Source organism: Lonchura striata, chromosome Z (assembly GCF_050655825.1).
Source record: "Lonchura striata isolate lonStrDom1 chromosome Z, ASM5065582v1, whole genome shotgun sequence".
NCBI classification, from domain to species: domain Eukaryota; kingdom Metazoa; phylum Chordata; class Aves; order Passeriformes; family Estrildidae; genus Lonchura; species Lonchura striata.
Window position 1 is genome coordinate 5,267,419 of NC_140740.1, and position 24,615 is coordinate 5,292,033.

General features: G+C 40.2%; 1 protein-coding gene across 1 annotated transcript; it reads right to left on the reverse strand.

The window, feature by feature from the left end:
- Positions 1 to 1,044: 1,044 nt before the first annotated feature.
- FSD1L (fibronectin type III and SPRY domain containing 1 like) lies at positions 1,045 to 24,541 on the reverse strand. The gene is given in 16 exon segments (XM_085567771.1): positions 1,045 to 1,353; positions 1,355 to 1,417; positions 2,822 to 2,910; positions 3,272 to 3,523; positions 3,951 to 4,048; positions 7,185 to 7,217; positions 8,863 to 8,989; positions 10,268 to 10,366; positions 10,691 to 10,900; positions 12,489 to 12,610; positions 15,480 to 15,502; positions 17,944 to 18,045; positions 18,575 to 18,706; positions 19,615 to 19,710; positions 21,492 to 21,566; positions 24,418 to 24,541. Coding segments are annotated over 16 exon segments (1,593 nt in total). The 5' UTR covers positions 24,433 to 24,541; the 3' UTR covers positions 1,045 to 1,296.
- Positions 24,542 to 24,615: the final 74 nt, after the last annotated feature.

The following is a 24,615-nucleotide window of genomic DNA, read 5'->3' on the forward strand; positions in this document are numbered from 1 at the left end:
AGATACAAAATAAACATTTAGGGCTCAGCCAAGCTGTCAACTTCAGGATTCCTCAAGAAAAATAACACTTTCCAGAACAGGTAACATTTCACTGTTAATTTTAAATTTTCACTGAACATCACAGACAGTTTATTAGAAGGTGTCTTAAGGAATTTCTCCTGAGAAATTGTGATGGACAGAAAAGAGCCATTGGTAATGCCGAGGCTTAACACAATTAGATACTCATGGTTTCATGGGCTAAAGGATACACAAAAGGAAAATATACTGGCCCAGCAGGAAATGAGCCACATCATTATGGACAATGAATTTATAACAGTTTTCAGGTGATACCAGAAAACAATCGTCAGTTAGGAAACACCTGATTCAAGAGTGTATCTGAAAACTATTTATAGGCTCCTCAGCTTGATCAGAGGGAAAAAAACAGATTAAAAAAGCCTGTAATAACCTAGTAATTCCCACTGACAAGTTGGGATTTTCCACAAAGAATATAACATGATCTTTTTTTCTCATTTTTTAGCTCTCCCATTACTGTGAATCATTTGACTGCTCTTTACTAGCTTCCAAATGGGAGTCAAGGCAATGGAACATCTACACCTGAATTTCTAATGTAACTAGAATGCAATTAATGTAATGGCGACAAACAGGAGCCAATACCAATATACATGGTTTTAAAAAGGAGTTACCCATGGAAAACAGGAAGATTTTATACCACTGTGGGAAATAATCACAGCTTGCTCTTACTGTTTCTTCATACCAGGCCTACACATTCTTGTAATATCCTTCTGAAACTATGCTGCTGTGGTATTTTGCCAGGCTAGGCCAGAAATCAGTCTGTTTTCAAAATGCATCTTGGAAATCACAACCTCTAATGGGAAGCCTAGTAATAATTAAATACACAGCTAAGTAATTTGCATTAGGAGAGCTAAAAAATGGTATTTGTTATATTCTTCATAGAAGAATTGTATTTGTAACAAAATTAATATTCAAGTCCATAACAAAATGCTTGAATATAGTATTAAAAAAGTACATAGTTACAACTCTTGGTTTCTTTCTTTTTTCTTTTTTTTTTTTGTTTTTTTTTTTTTTTAATAGGCAACAGCTCAGCTTTCTGACACTTTTTCTGGATTCCAGCACTGGTTCCTAACACTTTAGCCCCAAACCTTTGCACTATCAGTACCCAGGCCCTAAACAGCAGAAGGTAGCAAACACAGCAAAATCCAATGCTCACAAGCTTCTGTGAGTAGAAACTACACAAAAACAAAAACATTCAGCAGTAGAAGTGTTCAACAGACTGCATTAGGCAACATTGTTTAGGCTGCTTGTTGAACCACCCAATCCATTTTCACTCCTCTGAAAGAGTTTTCACAGCACTTGGCACCTGCAATCCAGTGGTCACTGTGAGGCCACCAAACCAGATCTGGGGGGAAAAGAAAAAATCTGCATTAGGAACCAAACACATCTCTCTCCTCCCATCCCACAATTAACTAGCACAAACACAGCTGCATGTCTTCTGTCACAGCCCTCTGTAAAACATTCTCATCACAGATATGCTGATTTTAAGTCCATGAAGTCTAAGATGCTTCACATATTTATAAACTTCATAACTAAGTTTATAACTAAGACCTAGTACTCAAATCACTTCCTCCTAACTAGAAGAATTTTTTGAAGGCAAATGTGCCTGCAGCAAGTAGAATGACAATGAAAAGCAACTCTCACTATGCTCCAGTGCCTCAAAGCAGTGCTTATTTTTGTCATGCTAAAATTATGTCAGCATAAACATATTACAAAAAAAACCCCAAAAAAATCTGAGAAGCTTCAGGGGCACAGGTGTCAATGACTTCTACTCTTCACATGAAAGAATGCTGTATTTTCATGTTTATAAGTAAGTTTGAGAGCTATACTTAAATAGCTTGCCATTTTCACTTGTCCTGTTCAGTCAGTAAGGCTGTTGTCACTCTGTGAGGGGCTGGCTGTGTGAGGTGCAGAGGGACAGCCTGAACGTTGGCAAGCAACTGTTTCCCCAGATGACTTGGGAACTGAATTTACTGAATTTATGAGTCAGCCGTTGCTATGCTAGGGAATGGCTAACACATGTATGTATCCCAGTAGTTCTGAAGCTGCTCTTTCCCCACTATGGTAAAAAGGAACAGCAAGGCAAATAAACAGCCATGAAAAAAATCTAGACCTGTTAAAATCCCAGGTCTGCACATCCTGCTCCCAAAGTGTGATGCACTTGATGGCATCTTACAACACAGCTGAGGCTGCCCAACTTAGCTAAAGTAATTACTTAAATCATTAAAGGAAAGCTAATAGTAACTAATCTTTCTCCTGTGTGTTTTGAGGCTTTAACACAGCAGAAAATTGTTGCCAATAATCTTAGAATGACAAAAAATGTTATGCAGGGCACTTAACTGGCAAGAAAATCCCACTGAGCTTTTAAATATTTGAAAGGTGGAAACTTTTTTTCCCACTGGAAAGCATCAGGTGCTATTCTGTCCCATGACACCTGCTTTGATGGCTCAGAGCATCCTGGACTCCATCAGTTCAGATCAATTACTGCAGTAGGCTCATCAGCCACTGCAATGTGCTATTAATTTCCTATACACAGATTTAATTGCTTCTGTTTACATAGCTGAGAAACCCAGGTGCAGAATCCTGATGGGGTGCCACTATAAGCACCACACAAAATCCAAAAGAGAACAGTTAAACACTTTTAAAAATTACAAGTCAGCCAATCCAGGTGCTTGCAGTTTCCTCCTTTAAAAAAACAACTAAAATTTAATTCAGTGCTAGAAACTGTAAGATTTTTCTAGTTACTGACCATGAAGCCTGGTAGCAATGGTTGGGTAAACTTTGTTCTGAAGGTGTGTAACAATGCCTTTGAGCTTGCATTATAAAATGAGAGCTGACCTAAGAGAGAGAGAGATAAAGAACAAGTTGAAATTCAGCTTAAAAACAGTTTAAGCTAAGATGCAGTTGCTGTCTAACTGGTACAAAAAAATTGGTTCTTTTCCAGGACACGCTAAGTGCAGTCCACAAGAGTGACAATCACTATTTGCACTGGATTTGAGCAGAAATTATGAACTTACATCATTTGGATCATTTGACAGATGAACTCAGGTCATTTGACAGGACAAGCACTTAGGGTCTGTGCTGTCATGCAAGACTGGATCAGTCTGGAAGTAATGCACTTCCCTCAGCCTTGGTCTGTTCCAGCTCAACAGAAATCATATCTAACTCTTTTTACTAAATCTCTTCATGAGCAACTTACCTCCATCAAAGTCACAGTATACTCCTATTCCATCTGGGATAGGTATATCTAGAGTCTTTGCTTTATTGTTATGCTTTGCTGACAATGTGGCTTGCAGCCAGTTGTTGATATGGATGCACCAGCTGGAATTAGTCTTTCCCAGCTGGTCAAACTTCCCCGGGTTTTTGTACATTACTCCCACGCTGTAGGATTTGCAGTCCTTCTGGGCTCTCACTTCCCAGTAATGCTGTCCACTTTCAATAGCAGTGTCTCCTACCAACAGAAATACATTTAATTACAAGTAAGTGTAGTTAATTACAATTGTGTGTACCCTACAGTGCTGCCTTCCTAATAGGCACCAGTGATGCCATCTCTATTTTATTTTAAGGTAAAGAAATCTGAATTATAAGGAACTAGAAAATTGTACAATAGAATATAAAACAGAATAATGAGACTGTATTTATCTGTGCTCAGTACAACAAGATATATTTAATACTAATTTATGTTTAAAGCAGTGCATGTCAGTCACTAAGAGTTCTGCAATACAAAGAAGAGTTGAATACACAAAATTCTGGTGTTATATGGGCAAACTGCTCCAGGCAGGACAATATTGAGTACACAGCCTTGAACAGTAACAAACTTTCCCTCTAATTCTTGCCTGATCTGCCCTCTCCTGACAGAGCAAACAAGTTCAGCTCACCCAGCACTGTGTAGGATTCACCAGCAAAGCGATCCTGGCTGGCCCTCGCCGAGGCCCTTGGGCTGTTAGTGGATTTATTCGGAGACGCTGTGTTGCTTCTAAAGGAGAGATCAACCAACAAAACTTGGACACGGCCACAGAAGTGCACACTCACGTGTCCCTGAGCCCATCAGGTGCAAGAGACATACACAAACACTCTAGAAATGACACATTAGTTGATGCTTCTAACAGCGTGCATGCACAACAACTGAGAGGGAAGAGATGACAGAAGAAAACACAGAATGTTTTAAAAGCAGTTTCAGAGGCAGCTGAGAATGGAAACAGAGGCAGGGAAAAAGCAGATGTGTGGCACGTGGTTTGAATTAAACATTTCAGGATGAGCAATCAGTTGTATAAAAGAATAATTTTAACCGAATGAAGTTTTCAAACTTTTTTTTAACGGTGGTTAGGCCCTCAGAAATAATTACCAATAATTTAACCATTAAACTGAATGAGGGCTATTTGCAATATTCCTCAGTAGACAGAGAATCACATCTGCTTACTACTTTAAAGGCAATCAGTAGCAAAGAATTCCAACTTCTCAGAAATAGCTGTACAGTTTACAATTTAATTTTATTAGCAAAAACCCCAAAAAATTATGAAGTCAGTCTCTGAAATATGCTTGAGAAGTAATTTTCGATTTCTCATCCTCTGGAGTCCATCACACATTAGCCTTGGAAGAAATATCACCTACAGAAGAGTTTTCTCTCCAACTGCTTCTTCAGTTACTATTTGGGAAAGCTACTTGCTACTTTTATGTCTGTTAGTACAGTGAAATTCAGCTTGTTTTCTTTCCAATTAATTCACTCTTCTCAAAAACCATTCCAGAAAGGTCTGGGACATGCCCCTTTTTCCTAATACCACCACAAAAAAAAAAAAAGTCACATGGGAATCAAAAGCTAAGTGATACTAAGCTGCCAGATATAAGTATGCCAAGATGTGGCTCATTACCAAGTTTTTTTATTCCATTTACAGAAGCCTACAAAAAAATAAGTGATAAAAAGCTATTTACTCAAGCATCACTATTTAGCATGTAACAGAAGACAACTAAGCTTCCAAATTGCTCACAAGACATACATGAAGGAGGTAAGTGTATATTGTGCAGGTGCACCACATCAATTGCTTTTGGATTTTGTAAATATGGGGGATGCTGCAGTTTACTTACCAAAGGAAAAAGTTAGCAAATGCGAGCATGGAAAAAAAAAAAAAAAAAAAAAAAAGGCAAAGCCAAGAATTAAAGCGACATTTCAGAGGGAGGCACTCTGCAGATTCCAACCTGCTTCATGTGCATCAGACATCATCCACTCACATTCCTAAAAAATGCTGCTGAAAATTTTCTATTAGACCCAGTACAAATGGGCTATGCAGAAAGCAATGTAGCAGTGTGGCCATTTAGAGAATCACAATAAGAAAAATGCAGGCACTTTGCTACAATTTTCCCAAGGTTAAGAAAGCATTAAAAACTTCTTGGTATCATTTCCTTTGACCAACTCTGTAAATGGCCACTGCGTGTGCTTTGTCCTCTCAAAATTTAATAGCCTTTATCAGTTCAGAAAATTACATTGACTATTTGACATAAAAGCTGCAAAAAAACAGTTGCTCAGGCTTTTTTTCCTCCACAGTGCTTACACCTCCCTTCCAACGGAAGGCAGCAAATTTCATAGCAGGAAGTCACTTTCGTGCCTGTTTTGCAGTAGAGCACAGTCCTTATTATCCAGTAACATTTCTTCCAATATTCAGTGGCCAGAGATTCTTGTCTCATGGTTTAGGATTGTTGCCTACAGCACTGCAATTAGTTCCTGTTTCCTCATTCATTTCAGAATATACTCCACACAACATGTATTCTCTTCTGGAGAAGTCAAGGAAGGAGATCAGAAATTACTGATCTTTTAAGGTTTAATAAATGAAAGATAATTAAGAGTTTTGTTGCCATTGTGTATTTCCAACTCTTAAAAATTGCACATTTTTTGTTTAAAATTACTATACTACAAATTTTTCCCCCACCTCCCATGGAGCCAGCTCCCACAGAGCCAGCTCCAAATTTCCCTTCTAACGTAGGTATCTCAAAGATATTTTTAGGTGGGAATAAAAACCTCCTACAAGAACAAATCTCATCTAAATCCCCTGCTAGAAAAGGTCAGTCTGAGATGCAAAGTTGAATATGTGACTTCTCCCTCTACCAAAGTAGAGCCAAGAACTAGAGAAGTTCTCTACTGACAGCTACAAAGAGAGACCAAGGTGTAAAATTCTCTGAGCTGAACAAGTAGGAACATGTCCAAGACATTTTTCAATTTAGTTTAGCACAAATTGCTATAATTTGTGTAGTAGAACAATTGAAACTGAATGGCTTCAAGAGCTTATTTTGCTTTTTACATAAGCTTTTCTTTACTTCTGTTTCAAATCAGATACACCTCACAGATGAGCAACAGGTGAGTAAAACCTGTAAGAATTTAGTCCTGGCCATTTCTTTTGGTCCCACAACTTCTAAACCAGCAAAAGAGAGCAAGATATCAAAAACAGGAAAAGTATTTTTGTAAAAAGGTGTTTCACTAGAAAAACAATGAAAAATGTGACAGTGAAAAAACATAACTGCAGAAAGAATAGGAGGATATTTTACCTAACTTTACATCTCAAAAAAAAAGGATTTCTCATTCAAACACTTGGTTCTGCACTTGGAATGGCCATGAAGCTTTTAACATATGCTTCATCCTCTTCAAACACGTAAAAACACTTACTTCCTACCTTCTAATGTCTAGTAACAGCTACAGCACAAGTTCAGAAGCAAGGAGGTTTTTGAGGTTCAAAAATAAACACCAAAAATTATTTTAATGTTCTCAGAAAGGAGACCTTTATCATATTTGTAAAAAATTTGCCAGAGGGTTAAAAGAGCATCAATATATCTGTAAGTAACAAGGATCTTTGGATCAATATTAAAATACACGATGCCCTTCTGACCGCTGCAAATCAGGTTTCATTCACAACAGGATGAATCCTTCCAGAAAGACTCTTCTCTCTGGAGCATATATAATTTCTATGAATCCAAATCACACTGCAAAATAACTTCTAAGTGCACATGTGCACTGTTACTGATAGAGGCTATTAGACTTGTTTCTCATGACATCAAGCAAAGGAAAATAGCACAGATTCCCAACAAAACTAGGTGCTAGATCCTAGGAATAAGAAGTATATTATCACCTTCTATTGCTCTTCAGCAGAGGATTCTGGCCACTGTCGACAGAAATAAGTAATAATTAAAGAACTGTTCTATCACTACAGTAAGTTATCCCCAGTTTTACAGTGCCAACAGGAGCTATTCTATCACACTCATGGCAATATATGCCTGTGGAGAATGTATTTATTTGTTCATAAATTATCTCAAACTGTGAATATGGAAAGCCAATAAACTGAGTCTGAGGGAGCAGCCAGTTGTGTGGATCCATTCCCACAGAGTATCCCCAGAGTACAAGAGGTGAGGCACAGACTGGGAGTGGGGCCTGGGCTCTGCACAGATCCAGCTGAACCAGGCTCACAGCCCTCCAGGTGAGGAAATTCCACCCAGCAGGACAGACTGGGGGACACTCAAGGAAAGAACAGCTCTGCAGAAAAGCCACTGAGAGAGAGTCGGGGAAGCAGAAGCTGACAACAGCAGTGCCCTGTGCCCTCCTGGCAGAGGTGGACAGCCACACCCAGCCTGCAGCATGCCAGGAGCCCAAGACAAGTGAATGCTCCTCTCCTTTTGGCAGCTGGGCTCCTTGGATTTACACCCTGACATACCCAGAGCAAGTCTGTGGAGAGCCAACACCACAGTTAAGGTCTGGGGCACAGAAAGACAACTGGGTTTGCTCTGCCTGAGGAACACAAGAACCAATTGCTGTCTTAAATGAGGTAACAGCAAGGGGAGCAGAGAAGATCAAGCCAGGCTGTCCTCACAGGGGGTGCACAGGTGGCCAAGAAGCACCTGGGAGTCACCGCACCACAGGGAATTCCAGCCAGGTACCAGGATATTCCTCCCCTCCCATAAAAGTGGCCTGGAACAGAGGGCTAGCAAGTTAACACATTCCTTATCCACACATTCTTTGTCCTTGGAAATATTCAAGGCTCTGCCAGAGAAGACAAAACTAAACATTCTTCCAACTGTGTTTATCTAATGACTCAGAATAGCAGACGCCAAACAATCTACCCAACGCTTTGCTGAAGTGCCTTTCCTGGATGAAAGCAGTATGTTTAGAGCAGCCACATCCACAGTAGTTATGTTGCTTTATCCATTACCTTTTGCTGTCTATTTTCTTTTATTGGTACTTTTTCCCCTCCAGTGAGGGTGTGAGATAACTTCAGACACCGCCTACATATAGTACCAGTTTTATTTAACCTCTTCTTTCTCAAAAGGACAAGGCAGTCAGCTAGTTCTTTCCTTATTTTTTTAATAGTAGAAATGCTGTCTATTGACCAGAATTGACCTGCAACATTAGTAAATACAGAATTACATCAACTGCCTGTTCACCTTATCTACTGCCCTGGCCTTATGTGGCAAGGTTTTGGTACAAGGAGAAGGAGAAACCATAGAGCAGGTGGGTGGGCACCTGTATGTAGCCAGGGTCAGTCCATCACAACTACACTTCAGCTCAGTACACTGACACCCTAAAAATGCATTTTTAAAATAAATAAATATTATTTAACAACTATGACACAATTCTAGCCTCTACATCAGTGTGACAGAGGAAGGAAAATTTAAAAAATTAAAATTTCTTCCAGACAAACATTACAGAATGAAAATTTCTCTCATGTCCCACTGTCCCCAAGTGCTTTAATTCCTGCCCTCTTCCTTTAACTCCCAGAAGAGATATGCCAGACATTTACAAAACAGAGTTCTTACCTGTTTTTATTTTCCTTCCCTTTTATTTTTTCTTGGTTTTTGCCTCCAGTAGAATCCCATTCAACATAGGTGTCTTCAACTTTCAAGTTCACATGAGATGAAGTACTGTCCAAACTGAACACAAATGCTGGTCAAGACAAAATAGAAAACAGTGAAATGACAAAATGGTTATTCAGAGAAAATGACAGAAGCACGAGTAAAGTTGTCACAGAGTTTTACTGAGCACAATGGAAAGACCAGCTTTTGTCTGACATGTGGAATCAAAAAAAGTAATACAACAGGCTCAATTACCTAAATATATTTACAGACTGCTCTTATAAATGTCCTGATATCATCAGGTATTACAGTCTGACCCTGAAAGAACATAAACTTGAGATTTTAGAGAGTTTAGAGCTCAAAAATGCATAGATGTAAGCAAGTCAGGTTAAGCACATAGACAGGGCATTGATTTGGGTTGATTATTAAAGAAAGTGAACTAAGTGTTCACTCAGGAATAAAAAAATAATATGAGAAACATGGTAACTGCCCAGACAATCAAAACCAGAATTACTTTTCTGATACTGGACTAGGGAATTCTGTGGCTATTAAACAGATACTATGTCTCTGACACTGACTGCTGCTTAAGAGTATTAAAATAATTATAGAAAAGTTACCAGAATGCTCATCAGCTCATTCAAATTCTATACAGCTTTATTCTTATGAAATAACATTCAAATGGAAGACAATTTATACTTATATAAATTATTCAGTTGATAACAGTCATTTTTCCCTTTATACCAGACCTGGATGTAAATCAAACCTCAGGATCATTCTCTCACCTTAACAGCTAAATTTGTGTTCTGTCACAAAATATCCCTTCCAAGAAATCTCTTTCAGTTTATTTACAAATTGTTAGGAAGCCACTCTATCAATTTGCATATCAACTGACTTCTAACATCATGACCTTAGGCAATTTGAAGCTGCCAGCTTTTCAAATATTGACAGTGAATAGAAACTGCAGCTATAAAGTCAAGAAAACCCTTTCCAGCAACTTCTAGTCACAGAACGCTGTCTGCCATTAATAACAGGATAATCACATCAACTCTTTAGATGCCCAAAGAGTCATCCACATCATTCATCTTTCTTCTTGCTGTATGCTGGCATCATGCAGCACCACATGGAACTGTCACTCCACAGTTCAAAACAACCAATGCCAAGCTTTTGGAGAAAGTGACATTAACTGCCCCATTTTTTCAGGGTGTAAATGCCAAAAGGGCAGTTTGTGACAATAAGCTTATTAATCCTTTACAGTTTTTTCCCTTTCCACTTAGGAAGTGTTTCAGCAGGGCTCATGCAGAAGCAGACTGAACATAACAGGTTCAGGATTTTCACCACAGATAAGGTTCAAGAGTTTTTCAAATTTTACCTTTGGTTTCCAGAGTCACAGGGTCGGAGTATTCACCTGCCGCTGCTTTGTTGCAAGCTTGTACTCTAAGGTTCATGTATTTTGTATCAAATTTCAAACCTAAAAAGCAAATGTTTACAAATTTGAAATTGTCTTGATTACTGATGACTCTTCCAAGACTAAGATCTATCCCCATGTAACTATCTTTCATTTATCTCCATCTGCAAAAAACATGCTTGAATAGCAGTGTGTACTTCATTTAACAAACAACTTTTGATAAAAATCTCGAAGTCAAAATAACAGAACTGTTATTGTACAAAGTACCCACAACTGATGCGATACAATGGCAGCTTCACTACATGCAGAAAAATGGGTATTCTGCATAACTTACAAGCATAAAGAGTTATATCAGTATTCTTGGGTTTGAAGTATAAAAACCTTTACCTGACAATGTGTATTGAGTAGCTTTAATGTAGTCAACCAGCTCCCAGTGCTGTTCCCCTTCTAGTCGTGGGGGCCCATCAAAGTTGGTTTTCCTATACTCCAGCACAAAATGATCAATTCTGCTCTCCTCATCAGGCATTCTCCATGATATTGTTATGCAGTTGTCAGCAACCAGACATGCTGCTACATCTATCTCTGGAGCTTTAGGGACTGCAGAAAGACAAGCACACAGGTCAGTTTGAAAAAGAGAAGGCTAGTGTAGAGTGGACTTACAATTATGAACCTACATTTGGAATAAACACCACACAGAAAGAGCCCCAAGAAGCAACTTCTGCTCCTGTATCTGTGGAAGGTAAGTTCAGCTGCACCCCCCACACAACATCACTTATATTTATTTCCGTCACGAAAGACACTAATATTTTCCACTAGTTTCTCTTCAGTTACTGAGTTTTCTTTTCTTTTTACCCTTTTGTCTTGAAAGGAGTGGGAAAACAGCTCCTAAGTTCCACTAAAGACTGAAGTTTTGTGTATAGGCAACAGTATTCTACCTCCATGAAATCAAACAGCACTTAAGCCTGTGGAAAAGAAGTTTGGGGAAAAAAAAAAAGGCATTTACATACTATTTGTAGAATCTAAAGGACATGCAAGGAACACTTTTCCTGCAGGAAATTAAAAAGTTTTATTGTTTTCAGTTTGAGCTTTTGGTATCTGAGTAATTTAGACACACAGTACTATAGCAGAAAAAGGAAGAAGATTGATATCCAATCAATTTTCCTCTTAACAAATCAGAGGCCTAATTCAAAATCCTATAAATTTGACAAGGAAAAATGTATAAGAAGAATCACACTAAATAATACCTATATCTAGATGCAAAACTTTATTCACACTTGCTGTTAGGTCTTTGCACTCCCATTGCTGTGCATTGTGCACTCCCATTAAACAGCTGCACTGTGAAAAGCAGGGCAGTAATTGACACCCAGAGCCCAAGACTAGAAAGTGAATTTCTGCCGGGACACTGCCAGCTGACCACTAGGAATTACAGTGGTCATTTACTACACCTGCTACCACACACTGTATCTGCAACACATGAGGCAGAAATGAAAACCAATGCTGCCAAGTCCTTCACAGATTTGGATTCATGACTAGAGATGAAACAACTTTACACCCCTGCCAGCAGTGTTCTTGTCAATATGTTCTCAGTGACAGCCAAGGGCAAAGTGTTTTCAAGTGGAAAGCAATAGGATTAAAAACGCATGAAAGATACACACTGGGCTAATTCACCCAAGTTTACTATCGAACAGGAAGAGATGGATTAGTACACCATTTGTAACATGGTAATATCCCTGTACTAGTGGACTGTCCCTCACCTGCATTTCAGACTGTGTCACCACTCTTGTAAGCAATGTGTAAGTTTACAGTTCCAGACAACACCCATGCACATGAGCAGGACTTTGGGGTGTCACTAAGATTCAAACTGGTATGGACACTCCTAAGAAACCTCAGGTAACTTCACAGAGTATAGAGGAACTGATAACTCCTGAAAACACATGGTCCAGAAGACTCACTCTCACTTCTGAGATCAACACTGTTTTCCAAAACAGTGTCTTGTGTAGAAATTAACACACCGAAACTAGAAAAGGCGTCCAATTTAACATTCAGTGAGTAAGAATGTGTTTAGGTACTCTGAAAAATTTGCTTATTAGGGTGCAAGAGGTGCAATTTGCTTTTGTTTGGTTGGTTTAAATATAGCAACCTGTTCACATACCAACAAATTAAACTCACTGAATATAGTTTTTACCTGGCAAAAACTTCAGAGCTTGGAGCATCTGCTTTGCCAGGGTGAAGTCCACCATCATATGAGTCATACTGTCACTGACTTCTGGTTCCAGAGAGAGGCGGAATGATGAAGCCACCGCGACTCTGAAGCCAAGAAAGCACCATTAGCAAAATGTATTTCACTTTGTCAGTTCCTAAATCCCATTTTCCAAAACAGCAATCAGACAATCTGTATCACTGGAGTCAAACTACTTATCAAAGATTGGAACATTTTTCTAACACATAACTGTTTACCATTTAGCACACTCAAAATATAAAGTTTTACCAATGTGACTGTCTCAGAATAATGGTGTGAGCTACCAGCTTTCCATATCACTAAGCAAATAAATACTAATGAGGTGACTGAAGATAAGTTTATAACTTTTTACTAGTGACAGAAAACCTGGATAAGAAACAAAACAAAATTCACATCACTTGACAAAAATTCAGCAAGTATGAGCAGTTTGGAGTTGTGCAGACTCAGGATCATGTTCATGCATTTCTAAACAGAATTAACAAGCTGATTTTATATCTATCTATTACCTTACCAGGGAATTAAGAGATTATTCAAGCTGCAAATTGGAACATGCAAGCACCAGACCAGTTTTACAAGATACACTAAACACTGAAGACCCTTAATTCAAAGGAAATGCAGGGTCCTGCACCTGGGCAGGAATAACCCCAAGCACCAGCACAGGCCAGGGTGATCTGGCAAACAGCTCTGCAGAGAAGGACCTGGAGGTCCTGGAGGACAAAGAGTTTCCTGACCAGCAGAGTGTCCTGGGATCCTGGAGCGCACTTGGAAGGACACTGCAGGGAGGGATCCTGCCCCTCTGCCCAGCCCTGGGAGGCACCTCTGGAGTGCTGTGCCCAGCTCTGGGCTCCTCAGGGCAGGAGGGACACCGAGCTCCTGGAGCAGAGCCAGCAAAGGCTGTGGAGGTGACAAAGGGCCTGGAGCATCTCCCTCACCAGGAAAGGCTGGGGAAGCTGGGGATGTTCAGCCTGGAGAGGAGCCCCAGCTGAGAGGGGCCCTCAGCCCTGGGTGTCCCTGGCTGCAGGACCCAGCAATGGCAGCAGAGCAACGGGCAGGGGCTGAGCCCAGGAAGCTCCACCTGGACCTGAGGCAGAATTTCTTCTCTGTGCAGTGACCGAGCCCTGAGCAGACTGCCCAGAGGGACTGTGGAGTTTCTCTCACTGGAGATACTCCAGAGCCTGGACACAACCCTGTGCCACGTGCTCTGGGATGATCCTGCTGGAGCCGGGAGATGGAGATCACTGTGGTCCCTTCCAACCTGACCCATCCAGGGATTCTGTGATGCACACCTCCCATTTCCACTCCTGAAATCTTAGCCAAGTACTATTATGAACACTCCCAAGACATTTTTCTACTCCAACTACACTACCAAAACATCCCCCTCAAAAAAACAAGGCTCTCATGTAATTCTCTAACGTTGAAGATACCAGACCATGAAGCAGATTTTGACAGCAACATTGATTCAGACAGCACAGAGATCCCAATTCCTCCCTTGAAAACTATTCTCAACTACAAAGTAATATATACAACACAAAAGTCAACTGCCAAGACTGGAATCCATTTTACACCCACTGGTGTGTGGCACCTTTAGAACACCTAATACATACCCATTCCTGCACTCCACCAGCATGTAAGAGAGATTGTATGCTAACCACAGATACATCAAAGAACACTGAAAACCAAAAAAATCTGGTTGTGTGGAAGGAAGAGGAAATGTAAAATTTAATATTAAAGATATACGCAAGTCAGGAGTGATGAGCTTTGCAATTTTGGGGTATGAGACAATTATGAGACTGAGCTGAACATCATGAAAGACAATTCAATTGATTTCCCAGGACAAAACTCACACTCTGAAATTCAGTATGGGCTGCCCAGCACATCAATGCTCAGCCAGATGGGTAGAGAAAATCCCTCCTTAATGAAGAATAATCCTCTGATTATCAGGAGGGAACAGTGGGCTTCACACAGCTTTTCAACTTCTGCTCAGACACCAGTCTTGGACAGAGGACCACAAAGGATTTGGTGATAATTCCAAGAACCCAGAAGAGAATGCTTATAACTAACAAAAAGTATTAAACAGTCCCATCACTGATACTATCCACTCTCCCTCTGCCCTGCTAAGGACACAAAATTTTTACCTTTGGAAGAGCAAAGATTAAATTAAACTAACAATTACTCATTTTACACAGAAGTTCAGAGAATTTAGTAAATCACTGCCTTCACTGAGAAACCTGTACATTGAAAGCCAACCTATTTGGTCCAAAAAAGCAACAACATCCTGTGAGCTACTTCTCAAAATATTATGTACATCATAGAATGCTTTCTGTACCAGAAGGTCATACTCTTGGAATAGAGTTAACATCCTTCCAAGTGAAGAAAATGGCCTTAGTATTGATTTTGAAACAGCAAAGTTTTACTTCTTAAACAATTGTTCAAAGAAAAGCTACCAGAAATAATAATTTCATGGTCATTAGTGTCACCAGAAGTATTCCAACAGCCACAAGACCTCTTATATTTTGAAGGAAAATTAGCTAGCAAAAGTCTTTAAGTACTTTAAAAATAAAAAAACCAAGATTCTCTCACAACTCAAAGGGGCAGAGTCAGCTTGAAACATCACTAAATTCCAGCTACGAGGTATTAATAACAAGCTTATTAACAATAATAATTATATATATTCAAAGACATAATAATTGCAGCAGTAGTTGATGCAGAGCTCCACTTCCCTGCATCAAAAATATCTTTTTATTTAAAGTTATGGAAAAACCATACTACATGAGCAGCACAGAAGTTTTTAGTTCCCTCTCAGAAGCTGACTCTTTCTAACACTTAGAAAAGAGTCAATGAATTTGATTAAAGCTGACTATGGCCCTTTTACAGTAAATGCATTTTCAAGCATAAGATTAATTCAAAGACACGACAGTGATAGATTTTGTACTGTACCTATCTTTGATCTGTCTGGCAGCCTTGATGCATGTCAGGGAGAAGAGAGAGAAAGTAGTTAGTATTTCCATGCAAGTATCAATGGCAGTAACATGCAAGGAGGCAAAGTACAATCTCTGCTGCATTTCCCAGATTTCAAGTTCAAAGTGAGTTTAACATTTTCATCAAACTGTCCTGTGAAGCATTTTAATAGCATGGGTTAGCACAGATACACTGTAATATCTGGGGGTAAAAAAAACAGAACCACACCAAACCAATTCCAAATTAATCAACTTTCTGAGTGTGATCTTGTATTTTCAGATTTCTCTTAATCAGTTAGAGTTACCCTCCATGGCTTTTTAAAAGAGCTGCAGGACCAAGCCAACGTTATTTAACTGCCATGGTATTTTCTGAGAAAGTAAGGAGTGCTTATCTGTGGCATTAACCATGCCTGACTTGCTGAACTACACACCACAGCATGCATGCCCAGATAAATAAGAAAAAAATAGGACTTATCCTAACTTTTCCTCTGAAAGTTAGGAAGTGTTGTTGGAAAAGTGCAATAAAAAAATCTGTATGTCAGCATTCAAAAATGACAGCAAGTAGTTCTTCTCCAATAATAGCACTAAAGCAGATGCAGAAGTGATGACCTTTAAAAGATCAACCGGCACGTGGAAAGACAAAAATCTCTCTCCTTCAGCAGAAGGAGCTGCAAACCTAAGACAAAAGATTATTGCTGAAGTAGTGAGGGCTTGGTTGTGTCTGTTGAAGCCGTACTTCAACACTGCTCCTTGATCCAGTTGCTCATTCAGATGAATTATCTTCCCTTTCAAAGAAACAAGGATCATCAGGCAGCTTTCCAGTTTGAAGTAAAAACTAAAGAACTTCCCAATTTCTGTCTAAATACAAATCACATTGAAAAAATAAAGAAGAAATCAGGCTTTCCCTGCTACAAAACTGATTATATATTCCTAAAATGGGAAGCAGAAAAAAACCAAACCAAGTGTTTAGAAATAATTTAGCTTAAGAGGTAGCTTAGCTTTACCTCAAAACAAAATTACTGTAAGAACTACTGACTGACTTTCCTACATGACATAAACCAGAGATACTTCCCAACAAAATCCTGAGTTTCATCTCCATGTCTTGTAAAATATGAGGTAACCAGGACTCAACGTCTTCTGCAAGACATTCCCAGCTTCACTTCACTGACTTTAGTTTGCTTCCAGGCTACTAACAGAGAAGGATCAGCCCATGCCAGAGCAGCTGCCCAGCAGTGTCTGGTCACATGCTGCCTAAACACTGAACCCTCCTGCAATATGCCACTCATGTTCCTTTGACTTCCAGGTAAATCAACTTCAAGAATAAAGCCACAAAAATAAAACACAGGGAAAAAAAAATTAAATTATTTATGCTAGTTGTTCCTGAACTGATTTACTGGAGTATCCAAAGAAAATTTGTGAATATACAAGAGTCAGGGCTGGAGCTGCCCCTTCAGGAACACTTGCTATTCCTACCAACAGAGTAATAGAATTAGCTGCCTAACAGCCAAGGCAATATTACCTTAAAATGTCATCCCCAAATGCACAAGTGCAATATCAGTATCAAATCCCACATATTACAGTTTACTAAATTTGATTTTTCTTAATCTTCAGACTCCAAATCTGAAGAGGTTTCCCCCCAGCAAATGCTCAGACAGCTTTCCTTGGTGTGTTTAGAAAAAAAACACTAGAAAGATCTGAAATAGAACAACTTCCAAAAATGTTAAAGCTGCATTTTGCACAGGGTTCAAGAGCTAACTAAATTTTTTGTTACAAGGCAGAAAGGACAACTCCAGCTGAAGAAAACTACTGTTTAGGAACTGCTGCTCTTCAAGGCAATTAATCAAAGCTAACACCCAGAAAGCACAACAGCAGACAAACATGCACCCAAAAGGTAAAACTGAAACAGGAAGACAGCTTTCCCCCTCGCCCTTTTAAACCGATTTGTGTCTTTGTTCCCATTAAAATGTAGAGAGGAAAAAAGCAACTGGGCCTTGGATTTGGTGTGGCTGATCCCACTGCTACCACCAGGATTACTGTAGCAAGTATTAGTGTACTGATTCAGTGGATATGTGGAACTGGTTCTTTAATTTGCAACTATATTCTTCCAGTTAGTTACATGTTACTTCACCCTCCCTTTCTGGGGTCATCAGTGCAATTTTACTTAACAATGATAGTTGTCCAGGAGAAGGAATTTTATTCCTTCCCCATCACCCTGAATAAGAAAACAACCAATTTGTTTTACCAGAAATAGCATAAAAATTCAGGACTACAATGTTTAACTTGGCTTTTCAGCAAAGCAATAACTGTATTTTTATATGCCGGTCTATCCTCACTCTAAATACACCTGGTAAGTTCACAGTGTCCAGGAGACTAATGCAAAGGACATTTCAAATCGAGACAGATGTCAACACCTGCCTCACACACATCCAGGCAATGTTTTCTACCTCTAAGAGCTCCACGGGGTTATTTATGTCCAGTGACTTCATAGCAAGTTCCAGCAGCTCTTCTGAGTTCTCCAGGGCACAGCTGCACTGCTTCTGCTGATCCTGGAGAAAAAAACAGAAAGAATAATGTGATGTATTCCCACCAAAACAGCAGTTTGTGAGGAGCCAGTCCTAGTAACTACACAGGTTTGTAATGCATTTTTGACAACTTATTCCCTTATATAACCAAGGCCTCTGACAGTGCCCTCACTTCACTATGCTTAAAAAGTGCATAGTGATATTTGGCACATCCTACAGCTCCAAGGAGGGCGAAAGCTGAAATCTGACTTAAAAGCCAGATTTAATTTCAATGTCCTCTTTCCCCCAGCTTCAGGGTTTCAGAAAGCAGAGAAATAAACACTTATATTCATGTGCACTACAATTTCTGTTTAAAGGAGTGCACTTCATCACTGAATGACTGAGTAGCAATAGCCTTGAAAAAGGCAGTGACTTTACCAGCTCTGGAAGTCATAAGACAATCCTGAAAATCAATATTGCTGTGTAAAAAATGGGGCTAGCGTAACAGGAATAAAGGAAGTTTAAAAATGCTTCTTTGCAGCTGCAGAATTTTTTCAGGTGTTAATTTATGTACCTCCAGAGCTTGAATTTTACGAGCTTCTTCTTGCTGAATAGCGTTGACCATGCTCCCCTCCATCTCATGTAGGACAGAACACAGACCATCAAATTCCTCATCCAGCTCGCTGATGGCATGAGAGGAGTTTACCTGAGAGGAGAATTGAAAATGCTGTTTCAACTGGAAACAATGCCAGGAAACCGAAGGTCACACAATTCCCCAACAATGTTCTGCCATGACCTTGTGACTGCTTCTCAGCTTATCAAAAAGGGAAAAAAATATTAGGAATTATCAGTCTCCTAAGCAGACTCTACATCAGGACACTAAATGCTGCAATCTGTGAAAATTCCATGATACTCAAACTTGCACAAAACCAGCACACTTGGCAACTTTGTGCCATTCCGAAAGCCTTGATTTTCCTCACACAATTGTATATGGATTGCTAGATGTTTGGAAGGAGGAAGTTGCCCAGCTCCAAACAAAAATATTTCACCCGATGCTAAAAACTGCACTCAAGAAGGCAGGTTTAAAGATTTGCTAGATAATTGCCATTTCTGAAGCCAACCTGACTCAGCTTTAGGACGAAAGAACTTTTGGCTGATTGACAGGCTGAAGGAACCTAAACCTCATCCTCATGCAGATGCTCTAACAACAGTGTCTAACCCTAAACTTGAGCCCAACAATTTGAAACTGGTGAAAAGAGAAAGACTAAAGAATTTTCTCTCAAATACCATTTTTCAGTCCGCCAAACAGAGTAGAAGTCTGAAAATACAGACTATTTCCAACTAATGGCAGACTCAGATCTTGCATCAGATTAAAGATGATCTTTCCCACACAAAATTCTACAAAACCTCTGCACACAAAATGCAAGGCCACCACAATTGTCATCTAGAGACAGAGTTAAAAAATAAAATGTTTTTCTATCTAGCTCCAACATGAAGATGTATTTTGAACTGTATTTTGAACAGCCCATCCTTTAGACACTACACAATTTGAGACTAAAAAAAAGTGCAAAGTTGCCCCCTTTCAGTACAAGCTATGAACCTTAAAAAAATTACCTGAATATTTGATATTGTTTGCTTCAGCATGTCAATGAAGCTGTGAATTTCATTCTTTTTGTTCACTAGAGCACTGACAATCCTCTGCAGGGTCTCCTAGAATTACAAAAAAAAGCAAGAGAAGCTGTAAAAAATTTTCTTGCAATATTTTTCAAATCATCACCATTTCAACATGGATGAAAATTCATCACAGGCATTCCAGCTGCAGCAAATTCAGTTCTGATGGGATCAGAAAATGCATTTTTTTCAGGACAAAGAAATAGTATTAAACCTCTAGGAAGCATTCCACATAATTAAAGGTCTCCAGGTGTTAGTCTGAGAGAAATCAAGAACCTTTATGATACCCCACTGTTTGATATGTTTTTCTACATAAGTCACCTGCACCAAAATACCCACTGGCACCACAGCTTCTCCAGATGAAAATGCTGGTGCTTGTGCAGCCAAACAGAGAACCAATAAAGAAAATTTTAAAAGCTGAAAAAAGGAAACCTAAAAGAAAAGCTGGTATTTCCTCATGTCAAAAGAAGCTAGTGTGAAATAACCAGGCTGACAGTTTATGCGGAATAAATCTGTAAAAGTGATTTGTAAACTTATTCTACAAGTGGGAAAATGTTTTGGGTGAGCAATTTCTATATTCTGATTAAAACTGACCTCAAAGAGGAAAGCTTACTGACAGTTGAGAAAGAGAACTAAGGTTATTTCAGTGATGTGCATCCCAGCTGTTCAAAAAGTAGTAGATTCAGCTTACAAAACACAAACCAAGCCAGCAAAAGTATTATTTTAAATTAAATAAGACCACCAAGTCTAATTTTGTTGAGCAGCTACTCACATATTCTAAGAATTTGACAAAAAAAATATTGCTTGCTACTTAATTTTAAGTAAAGTTGTATTGTTCAAGAATTTTAAGAAAAGTTGTATTATTAAAGCATATCAGGATATGTAAGTAAAAATAAAGGATAAGATGGGGAGTTAACTAAGAATTGTCTGTAATTTAACTCAGGCTGGCTGACAAGAAGTTTTAGAAGCAAATCTAACTTTAAAAAGACAGGTAAACATTGTCTTAATCAATACAGTACTAATATGCTGATCCAGAGTTTCAACAGTTCATCCTAATGTTGTTACTTGATAAAATTCAGGAAACCAAGGCAGAAGGAGATAAAATACACCTTGGAAACAGCCAAAAAGATTTTGCAGAAATTCCTCCCAAAAGCAATTTCTTAATAACCATGTACTACCTAGATCACATTTCTTTGCTCAAAAGCAAGAAATGTTTTATCCTTTCACAACACCCAGAATGAACCTCAACACTACACCAGATTTAAAGAACTTCTCCCCTAATGCTAAACTGTTCTCCTTCCTCTTTCCTTTGACACGTTCCTGGGTAGTTGCCAAAACATCTGTAATAAGATATTTATGGGTACTCCAGCCCCTGCCTGTTTAATAGTGTCATACTCAGGAAGTTAAACCACAAGTAGAAAAAACCAAATTGTAGTGCTTTTACCACAGGTGTTGATGGTGTTACACACAGAGGTAACAGAGCAGACAGCAATGTCTCAAGTCTGGACTCTGGGGGAACAGAAACAAGACCTTGGCTTCTTACAGAAACAGGTACAGAAAATCTTGACCACTTCATTACTGAACCTTCACCTCGCCTGGTGAAAACTGAGCATGTTTGAAGGCAATTCTGTGCACATCAGAACACCAGATGAATAGCCATTGTCCAGCCAGCTGCTTCTGCGTTCACCACTGACCAGAGGCAATTGTTGCCACAGGCCAGACAGCCTGGAGATAAGCCTTAGATCCTATGAGCACAACTGTCAATTTGGATGAACACGGAAAACTCACAATCCTCTTTCAGCACGGATCTTAGGACTTACTCGGCTGCAACACATGGAGGAAAAGTGTTCTTGTGTGCAGGGCTCAACAGTGCTGCTCGGTGTTACAGCTACATCCTGGTTAAAGGAAAATATCTACATGTCAGGAACATTTAAAAGGTCTTTACACATCCAAATGCATGGCAGCAACTGCAAGGCAGCTGTTAAACCAGATTTTCACCTAAAGTTACATTTAGCTGACTACATGTGGTTTGTTATGGCTCTTTTTAAGTAAGCTACCCATTTCTCTGTTATGAAATTCAACCAAGTTGGGTGAAATTTTAATGAGTTTGAATGCTCTTTAAAATTAACCACCAACAGTAGACAGTATTTTTCTAAAACACCAATGCACAAACCACCAGAACAACAAAGGCAGCTTTTAGGAACTATCTTTATTCAATTTCCCAACATAATTTTCTCTTCACGAATATGCACTAAATAGATTTCCTTCCAGACACTGCATACATGCCAAATTAAAAACATGCTGCAATGTTTCCATTTCTTCCTTTAAGGGAAATTTCTGAAAAGCCAGTGTAATTTCAGGGAATAAAGGGTTCTAGAAAAATTACCAATGTAAGCAGCAGATAAGGCCTACATTCTACATTAGTTTATAGAAGAATTTCAACAGCACTAAGCCCAGTAGAGTTTCTTGGTATTTCTGCACTAAAGGACATTTAATTATGTTGCCCACTGATGAATGCAGTGTTTCACAGACTTCTGTTACAAGCAATTCTCTCTGACCTCTATGTGAGGTCAGTTTCAAATGGATTTTCAAAGCATTATGAAATGTTTATTACAGAGCTAATTTTCGCTGCTGCCACTGAGCTTCATGATGCTTTTCCCTTTTGTGTCCTAATCTCACTCTCTGAATCAAATGCATTTTGCTGGGGGAAAAAAAAAAAAAGAAAAGAAAAAAAACCCAAACATGCCACTGGTAAAGCAAGAGTGTGGATGAGCAAAGGATGAAGAGTAAAAAAGGCCAGAAAAAATAAAGCGAAGCCCTACAAGACGTAGTTTGTAGTGTTGCCAGGTGGATAAAAACATCCACCTTCAAAAGCAAGTAACTAACATGACATGGCACCTCTTGAAGCAGACAGGCACCTAGAAAAAACTGAATTTTGATACATTAAACAATCACAGCAATGCTGCATAAGAAACAAAGTTGATCAAGTTCATACTGAAGGCTCATGAGCTGACTGCATGCAGAACAATTTCTGAAACAGTCCTGGATCTAGGACAAAACCAGGAGACATTATAACCTTCATATGCAGATCAAATTTCAAGGAGGTCATGCTTACTTAGCTTCCATTAATTTAATTCCTGCACTTGTCAATACAGTGAGGTTGCCAGAGTTTGAAGAACTTCATACAGTACATTAACAAAATTACAAAATTAACCCTTCGTACAGAAAGTACTTTAAAATACAAGACCCACTGCAGTTTTACTGCTGTATTCAGAACCTCTGGAATTCAAATATGATCAACGATGCTGTGGATATTCTCAGTTCAGCCAAAGAGAAAAAGAGAAAGATTTCTGCCAGGCTAAGCCTGGGAAAAAGTCCGAGAAGAATGTAAACAATCTATTATCTTACTTTCTGTTTATATTGTTTATAGATATGTTCTACCACACTGACCTAAGTCCAGTGTACCAATCAGGTGAAATGTTTTTAATTTACAACCAGTGGAATTAACGTTCACGATGTTTTCGATAAAAGAGAGAAGTGCTTTTGAATAAACACTGATTTTGCCTCCTGAAATCGTACGAGTCATTTCACCCACCCCTGGCTCAGCAGCATCACGACCCCACTCGGAAACATCCACCGAGACCACCCACAACAGGGGCAGTCCTCGTTTATCTTCCCCTAGAAGGGCAAATCTCACACAGAGTAGGCAAAGGCAGACAGACCCAAACTCACAATTTCTACCAGAAATATACTTTTTATGGCACTTCACATCTCGCCTTCCAAAGCACACCTTCAGAGATATCAGCATAAATAAGTTTTATGTAAAATAAGTTACACAGAATTACAGTATTTTGTGATTTAGGGCGTTGCTTGCTTAGGATGAGGAGCTGTATTTGCTGAAGCCTTAGGCTGCCAGCTGTGAGCTCAGAGCAAGGTCTGTTGTGGCTGGGATACAGTTAATTTCCTCAGTAATTTCCCAGTAACTCCTACAGTGCTGGGGCTTGGCTTTAGCAAGAGAAAATTACACCGATCTGTAAATTCCGTTATGAGCACTGAATTACTCGGGCCCCACGTCACACAAACCCGTTCCCAAGCTGAGGAAAGCAGAGTGTCTAGAGAACGAGGAGCCCTTCTGCAGCGAGGGACTGGAAGCCAAGAGGCTGAGACACAACTTTTTGCAGAGGAATATCTGTTCAAGAAAGCCCCAGCCCAAAACAAGCTCGGGTGCGCACCCCTCTGCCCTTCAGTGAGCTCCCCGAGGGCTCTGATGGCAGGCAAGGGAATGAGGGAATTACACGGCAGCAGGCACAGGGGAGGAAATAAAAGAAAAATCCCCAACAAAACCCTTTAATGCATTAGTTCCCTTCAACACAACGGCAAGCAGAAGGGCTTATGCACGCACCATAACGACCATAACAGGAATACGCAGAATGAAAGAGCCCTACACCCGCTGGAGCACTTCAACCCAGAACCGCCAACAGCCAGGGCTGGAACGGCTCAACCCTGTCCCCGCGGCAGAGCAGGCTCAACGGAGCAGGCGACACCGGAACGCCGCCAGAAGGAGGGAGAGACACCCAGGAGGGAAGCGGACTCGGGATCCCCCCACAACTCCGCCAGCATCCCTCCCGCGCGCCGCGCTCTTCCCAGGCCGAGCGCCGGGAAGCGCCGGGTAAAGGCCGGGAAAAAGCCGGGCAAAGCCCCGCCGGCCTCGCGGGCGGCCGCGGCCCCCGCCCCGCGGAGACTCACCCGCTCCTCGTCCATGGCCGCGGGAATGCGCGCCGCGGGAATGCGCGCCGCGGGAATGCGCTCCCGTCCTGCGGAGCGAGCGCCCGCGCACCGGGCCCGGGATGAGCGCCCCGCCCCGCGCGCGCCCCGCCCCGCGCGCGCCCCGCCCCGCGCGCGCCCCGCCCCGCGCGCGCCCCGCCCCGCGCGCGCCCCGCCCCG